The sequence below is a fragment of the Nicotiana tomentosiformis genome, chromosome 9 (genome assembly GCF_000390325.3).
Source record: "Nicotiana tomentosiformis chromosome 9, ASM39032v3, whole genome shotgun sequence".
Lineage (NCBI taxonomy): Eukaryota > Viridiplantae > Streptophyta > Magnoliopsida > Solanales > Solanaceae > Nicotiana > Nicotiana tomentosiformis.
The window spans coordinates 16105443-16114076 of NC_090820.1; the positions used below are offsets into that span (position 1 = coordinate 16105443).

Genomic DNA, 8634 nt, shown 5'->3' on the forward strand with positions numbered 1-8634 from the left:
ATTCCACAAATTCAATTACTCCAAAATGTTGGAAAACTGATCCAACGATCTAAACTTTAAAAATAGACGTACATAATAATACTTAAAGTCAACAAGATTCTTCCAATATAATATAAAAGTTATAGTTAAATATTCAAAAGAAATTGTGAAATAATAATATTTCAGGCCGTGTAGATCAATAATATAATACTAAAGTGGCATTAGTTCTTGGGCGTATTGGACAAACTGCCTATGAAAAAGTGTGCGTGAGGTAGAGATACACTGCTTGAAGTATTCCTTAGGGGTCATTTGGTATGCGGGATAACGATAGTAATCCAGAGATTATTTTATCACGTGTTTGGTTGAAATTTATCGGGATTAGCGATTCCAGAATTAATTAATCTCATAATTGAGCATTATTCTATCCCAGATTGAGGGTGGGATAATAAGAGCGCATTTGGACATAAGAATTTTATTTATTTATTTTTAAAATAAAATTTGGTTATGAAATTTTTATAATTTTTCAAATCCAACTTGAAAATGCATTTTCGAATTTGAAAAACTGTTGGGAACCAGTTTTTTAATTGGAAATTTGGAAGTTGGTATTTTTAAGTTTTACAAATTTACCTTATATTTTTGAAATTTATAAAAGGACTCCAATCAGATTAAACCTAGGTAACACCTATAACTACCCACCATCTGATTGAGTGGACTTGGAGTATGTTTTGACATCCATTATTGAGATCTATAATTTACACTTTTACCTGAAGGAACCACTACAACTTCTATTAGAGATTGTTCGTACAGTTAAACAATCAACATGTTTGACTGTTTATTTCAAGTAGGATAATCAAGTCGGGGTGGATTTGATATTTTTTACAAATTGTGGGGTATAAATCATGTTTTATGGTTTTGAAAATAATACATCCAAATATGTTGCAAAAATTATAACCAAACACAACTTCATCTTCAAATCAAATTTTAGTGAAATTCCAAATTTGAAAAAAAATCTTGGAATTTATGTCCAAACACCTACTAAATAATCCCGGGATAAACACAAAAATGATAAAGATGCCCTTCTCCAAGGCTTTTTCCCAAAGTCTTTTTAACAATCCAAGGCTAAAACTGAAAATAAAAGTTTATCCCAACTTATCAAGTATACACCAAATACATATTTATATTATACCTCGTATATTCTATTTTTAGTTCAATGAACCAAACATCTTTCAATAAAAATATATTAATTAAATAATTCTGTCATTATTTAATCCTCATATTATAATCCCATTGTTATAATTCGGGATAACTTATTCCTCCACCAAACGACCCCTTAAGTCGTTAGCTCTCATAGTAATTTGGGTTCAAATCTCGATAGAAACAAAAGTACTTTTAAGTTATGAGATAGTAGGTCTTCGTCGAAATAACTAGGGTGTGTGTATATTGAGTCCATAACTCAAATGAACACTTAACTATTCGAAATTACCTAGTAAAGTCATGTTCCTTTTGTTTGTAACAGAAAAGTCACTTAATTATTTCTATAGCACGCAGAAGGTTACTCAATTTAGATTTCTCAAATCTTCGGTAGTAAAATACCAATTTTACCCTCTAAATTATCAACATTTATTTTCTTTAATATCCGTTTTATATTATAATTCTTTCGCTTTTTACTCTATATTATGGACTTACATATAAAATAAATTAATTTTATTTAAAAAGTAAAAATAAAAAATAGTTTTTTGGAATATATAATGTTGAAAGAAAATAATTGAACAAAATTTTCAAGCATATAAAAAATATAGTATAAGTATATCTCTATTTTAAATATTCTTTTTGTATTACATGCATGAAATATATCCTTTAAAAAAATTATTCTCTTTCATTTCAATTGTGTAAATAAATATTTAAGCTTTTGCTGCTATTATCAAAATAATTGATACGAACAAATTATTCTAATTAGAATTCTTACTGTGCTCACTTATTTTATTCATCAATTTCAGTTACCTAAGCTCTTAAACATTTTATAACTCAAACATAATTTTTAATATAATATTTATCTGTTTTAATAAAATTTCGGGAATAAGCTCAAGCGTAACACGCGTACTACCCGATGCATTAAGCTCCCGCTATGTGTGGGTCCAAGAAATGATCGGACCATAAGAGTCTTTTGTACGCAGCCTTACTCCCGCTATGTGTGGAGTCCGGGAAATGGTCGGACCATAAGAGTATATTGTACGCAGCCTTATCCTGCATTTATGCAAGAGACTGTTTCCACGGCTCGAACCCGTGAGCTTCCGGTCATATCACATCAATTTTATCAGTTACGCCAAGTCTCCGCTTCTTGCAGTTTTAATGCATTTTTTTTTTCTTGGCGCAATTTAGAAACAAACCAAAAGAAAAAATATAACTGATCTTTGATCCAGCAGCTTACAGTCTCATTTTAAGGATTCATTTTCTGCATTGGCTCTCCTTCTCCTTCTGTTTTTAATTTTTTGTTACATCAGAAGCTAGAACATCACATTCTTGCATCCATCTTTCCTTTGGCCTTTTAACTAAGCAAAAACCAAAACTCCCCCTAATTTTTGACAATAGCACAATCACAAACCAATCTTCAACAAAATCCTAAGTTCTTCTAAACATGTCTTATTTACAATTTCCAACTTCACTAATGTGACCATTTAAAAAAAGCTCAAGATTCATTCACCCAAAAAACCAGTGTACCAAAATGGATTCTTCCTATGAAAATGTAATCAAAACCCTTTTAAGAAACCCATCATCCATAAAAACAAAGTCACAAGCTAAGCAACTCCATGCCCAAATAGTGAAAACAAGAGGGTCAAGGTCTGTTTCACTTGCCACTATAATTCTTGGCATTTACTCTGACCTTAACCTTTTAAAAGAATCTTTACAAGTTTTTAACACCTTTTGTTATGTACCCACAAAAGCTTTTAAATCTGTTATTAAGTGTTACTCTTGTAATGGCTATTTTCTTGATTCTTTAGCTTGTTTTGTTGAAATGAGAGGTTTTGGAAAGTTACCTGGCCAAGATGTGTTTCCTGCTCTAATAAGAGCTTGTACCCATTTGAAAGAATTGAGGGTTGGTGAATCTGTTCATGGTTGTGTTGTAAGGTTTGGTATGGAATCTGATCTTTATACTGGAAATGCACTCATGAATATGTATGCAAAATTGCAGGTTTCATCACATGATTGCCATGTGTTTGATAAAATTCCCCAGACACGTCGCTTTAGTAGTCGTAGAAGCAATTTAGTACCTGTTTTATATGAGGAAACAAGAAATGAGTTGATAAGAAGTGAAAAAAGCAATTTTGATTCTTTAAATGGGAGGAGAGTGGAAAAGGATAAAAGATTAGATAATGTGAGTAAGATTTTTCAAATGATGCCGAATAAAGATGTTGTTTCGTGGAATACTGTGATTGGTGGGAATGTACAAAGTGGGCTGTATGAGGAAGCTCTGGATATGTTAAGGGAGATGAGCAATGCCAATTTGAAGCCTGACTGTTTCACTCTGTCGAGCATCCTTCCTGTCTTTGCGAGGCACGTAGACGTTACAAAGGGAAAAGAGATTCACGGGTATGCGAATAGACATGGGTTTGACAAAGATGAGTTTATTGCCAGTAGTTTGATTGATATGTACGCGACTTGTACTAGGGTTGAGGATTCTTATAGGGTGTTCGATTTATTACCACAAAAGGATGATGTTTCATGGAACACAATAATAGCAGGATGTGTGCAGAATGGTACTTTCGACAAAGGGCTAAGATTGTTTAGGCAGATGTTAGCTGCTAATGTCAAGCCTGTGGAAGTTACTTTCTCAGCTATACTGCCGGCCTGTGCTCATTTGACCACACTACATCTCGGGAAACAGCTCCACGCATACATAACGAGAATGGGATTTGATCAAAACATGTATATAGCTAGCTCACTCGTGGACATGTATGCCAAATGCGGGAAGATAATGACTGCTAGATGGATTTTCGATAGGATGGAGGTACACGATTCAGTTTCATGGACAGTCATAACCATGGGCTATGCGTTGAATGGACATGCTCGCGAGGCCATTATTCTATTTGAAAATATGGAGCGTGAGAGGATAAAGCCCAATGCTGTGGCCTATCTAGCTATTTTAACAGCTTGCAGCCACGCCGGTTTGGTTGATGAAGGTTGGCATTATTTTACAAGTATGAGCAAATGTGGTGTTTCTCCTGACATCGAGCACTACGCTGCTATTGCAGACCTTCTTGGTCGTGCTGGAAGATTAACGGAAGCTTATAAGTTTATCACTGACATGCCTATTAAGCCCACCGGGGGTATTTGGGCTACGCTTTTATCAGCTTGCCGAGTTCACAAAAATGTTGAACTGGCTGAAAAGGTTGCCAAAGAAATGACTACAGCCGATCCCGAGAACATGGGACCTTATCTGCTCTTGTCAAATATGTATTCTGCAGCTGGGAGATGGAAAGATGCATCAAAATTAAGAACTAATATGAAGAAGAAAGGAATGAGGAAACCACCAGCCTGCAGCTGGATAGAAGTAAGAAACAAAGTGCATGGTTTTGTCTCGGGAGACACATCTCACCCATATTATGATCAGATACATGAAGCACTAAGAGATCTTTATGAACGTTTGAAACAAGAAGGTTACGCTCCTGAGACGAGTGAGGCACTACATGATGTTGATGAGGAGCAAAAGGGTGATTTGCTCTATACTCATAGTGAACGGCTTGCAATAGCATTCGGCATTATTAGTACGCCTGCTGGGACAACCATTCGCATAACCAAGAATCTCCGTGTATGTGTAGACTGTCACACAGCCATAAAATTCATATCCAAAATTTGGGGGAGAGAGATAATTGTGAGAGATAATAGTCGATTTCACCATTTCAAAGATGGGAATTGCTCATGTGGAGACTACTGGTGACAGTAACGATGGAGGTGTATCCATAAGATGGCAGTAAAGGGCTTCATTGTAAGCAAAAAAAGAGAGGGGGAAACACATAAAAGAGATTATGTAGGAGTTCAGATAGTCTCTAGTATTTGGCATTTTATTAGCAAATCTAGAGAGCATGTCCGTGCTTTGGTCTGAAAGTTTCATCAATCCATTTATCTAGCTAAGTGGATAAATGGTCTGATGTAAACTTCCCATTTTCTCCTGGTGTTACAAAAGCTTAGAGACCGTGGAGCACTAAGAGCTTATGGTTGTTATGTCTTCATTGGCGATGACATTTTGGAAATTTCATAAGGTCGTATAGGATTCAACTGAGGAGGATACTTGGAACTGGATTTAAAACTTTAAATTTTTTTGTGTAAATTACAAATTTTTCTGTGATGCTTGATTATTTTGCGACCTGAAAAGAGAATTTTCTGGAAACTGTGAAATCTTTGATGCCAAAAATAATGCAATCTTTGTCATTTTGGAAAGTATCTTTGTACATTTGCTTAAACATTGTTAGACACTTAATGGAGGGTAAGATATGGAACTTCTGAATAGTCAAAATATGTTTTTTCTCTCTTTGCAAGGCTGGGTCCGCCTGAAACAGCCTTTCTGTTAGTCCCGCCAATATTGCTGTATTTGTAAATAATAATTCTGCAAAATATAAGTTATCGTAATGAAACAATAAATAATTCGAGCCCACTGAATTCACAGTGTTTCCTTAAGGAATTTAATCCCCTCCTAGTACCCAAGGTAATGGATTATTTCCTCCCAGGATAGAACGAATCACACACTGGTGTAGCGGTACTTCAAACCCCAGTGTTTAAGCGAACACAAAGTTCGGTAGCAAATCACACTTACAGTTGCTTTGTTTGAAGTTAAAAACAATGCAGAACGAGGGAGTAGAAACTCAAAAAATCGTATGGAAATGCTGAGAGGAAGGAGTGCAATGTATAGCCAAATCTGTTGAGCGATTTCAGTTTATGTCTTGTGTGTTGTGTGTCTTTCTTCAACAGCTACTGCACATATATATAGCAGCCAGTGTTGAAGAAGAACAATCGTCCACCCTCCATGGTGGAGCAAGCATTAGCTTGTTTCTGGAGCAAGCACAATCATGGTGGGAAGAGCATTAGGCGGCTGCCTTGTGGTCAATACACGGATTGAAAAATATCCGTTACAAATGCGGATAATCTTAGGTTAATATTTACTATTAACATATAAATTTGGTCCAAAAAATTAATCAATCAATTGACCAAATCCGAATCCGAATCCGAAGCCGAAGCCGAAGCCGAAGCCGTAGCCGTAGCCGTAGCCGAGCCGAGCGAGCGACGACGACGACGGCGCGAGGCTTGCTTTCTTCTTAACTCTTTAAGAGCTACAAGAAGAGCAATTATATATATACCCACCAAAATCTTTTCCTCTTCCAATATGGGACAATGTCTCATTGTCAAGAGGGGAAAACTTAAAACTTTACTCAAAAATTTTATTTTCCCTCCATTTCCCATTTACCCTCATTTTAAGACTATTTCATCTTAAAAATAAAACCTCAACAATCCCCCACATGAATGGGGAATGGCTATATCACGGAAGTATGCATGAAAAAACTGTGTGATTTACAAGCAAGGATTAATCGCATCTGGATAAGTAGGTTTCCCTTTGAACTTTCCGTAGTAAACTTATGTCGGATATACTCGATCAATCGGTAGATTTGATATCTTTGAACCGTCGATCTTTGGTGTATACCTAGACAACCATAAGTCACACAATCAACCATTAACCGTCTTTGGTTCTCATTGTTGTGTTCGTTTCAGCCATGAACACTGCCTGGTTTCATAAGTGCGTAGAGAACTGGCCTTACAAAGTTTTTCTTGAAGCGGCTAACACTTCACACTTACATAGGTGATTCCTAAACGTGTCATCCTGTAGATACACTATTTGATATACCCCGTATCAAATTTAAAAATCATTAAAAAACCTTAATGCTTTATCCTTGGTACTGAACATTGTCTCATCACGAGAACGGACTAAAATTTTATTTGACAATGTTGAACCGTCATTAATGACTTTGTTTGATCTCCTTGAACCTAGATCTTGGGATCTCTAGTCTTCTAGGTAGAGTTACCTCCACAATGACTTGTTCTCGGCCATAGCCCCATTCTCCTTGATGATTTCTCAACTACCTCTCTAGTTAGGCCTTTTGTAAATGGATCCGACACATTATCACTGGACTTTACATAGTCAATTGTGATAATTCCTCTAGAGAGTAATTGCCTAACGGTTTTATGTTTTCGTCGTATATGACGAGATTTACCGTTATACATAACGCTCCCAGCCCTTCCAATTATCACTTGACTATCACAATGTATGCATATTGGTGCCAACGGTTTGGGCCAAAATGGAATGTCTTCCAAAAAATTCCGGAGCCATTCAGCTTCTTCACCGGCTTTATCTAAGGCTATGAATTCAGCCTCCATTGTAGAGCGGGCAATACATGTTTGTTTGGACGACTTTCAAGATACCGCTCCTCCACCAATAGTGAATACATATCCACTTGTGGACTTAGAATCAGTTGAACCGGTGATCCAATTTGCATCACAGTATCCCTCAATCACCGCAGGGAAATTACTGTAGTGCAATTCAAAGTTCTGGGTATGTTCTAAATATCCCAAAACTCATTTCATTGCCATCCAATGAGATTGGCCTGGATTGCTCGTATATCGACTCAGTTTACTTATAGCACAAGCTATATCTGGTCGTGTACAATTCATGATATACATTAAGCATCCCAACACACGAGCATAATCCAATTGTGATATGCTTTGGTCTTTATTCTTTGCTAATGCAAGATTCATATCAATTGGAGTCTTTGCAACTTTAAAGCCCAAGTGCTTGAATTTTTCAAGTATTGTCTTAATATAATGAGATTGTGACAATGCCAGACCTTGAAGAGTCTTATGGATCTTAATTCCCAGAATTAAATCAGCAACTCCCAAGTCTTTTATATCAAACTTGATATTGATCATACGCTTAGTAGCATTTATGTTGGCAATGTCATTACTCATTATCAGCATATCATCCACATATAGGCAAACAATGACTATGCGATTTAAAACATTTTTAATGTACACACATTTATCACATTCATTTATCTTAAAACCATTTGACAATATTGTTTGGTCAAATTTCGCATGCCATTGTTTGGGTGCTTGTTTTAGTCCGTAAAGAGACTTAACAAGTCTACATACCTTCTTTTCTTTACCTGGAACCACAAACCCTTCAGGTTGTTCCATGTAAATTTCTTCCTCCAACTCTCCATTTAAGAAGGCCGTCTTAACATCCATTTGATGAATTTCAAGACCATACACTGCAGCTAATGCTACTAACATCCGTATGGACATAATTCTTATAACTGGAGAGTATGTATCAAAGTAGTCTAGACCTTCTCGTTGTCTATACCCTTTGACTACGAGTCTTGTCTTGAATTTATCAATAGTGCCATCATCTTTGATTTTTCTCTTAAAAATCCATTTAGAACCCAAAGGTTTATTTCCAGGAGGAAGATCAACCAATTCCCATGTATGGTTGTTCAATATGGATTCTATTTCACTATTTACTGCCTCTTTCCAAAATAATGATTCCGAAGAAATCATAGCTTCTTTAAATGTTTGAGGCTCATTCTCCAATAAGAAAGTCACAAAATCTGATCC

General features: G+C 36.0%; 1 protein-coding gene across 2 annotated transcripts; it reads left to right on the top strand.

The window, feature by feature from the left end:
* The first annotated feature begins 2438 nt into the window (after nucleotides 1–2438).
* LOC104093941 (putative pentatricopeptide repeat-containing protein At3g23330) lies at nucleotides 2439–4975 on the top strand. 2 transcript variants are annotated; one of them, XM_033655552.2, is made up of 2 exons: nucleotides 2439–3073; nucleotides 3170–4975. In XM_033655552.2, exons 1-2 carry the CDS (start codon nucleotides 2702–2704, stop codon nucleotides 4913–4915), a joined length of 2118 nt encoding a protein of 705 aa, XP_033511443.1. In that variant the 5' UTR covers nucleotides 2439–2701; the 3' UTR covers nucleotides 4916–4975. The 2 variants fall into 2 exon arrangements, with proteins under 2 accessions (XP_033511443.1, XP_009598079.1); XM_009599784.4 differs by having other exon boundaries at nucleotides 2439–4975.
* The last annotated feature ends 3659 nt before the right edge of the window (nucleotides 4976–8634 follow it).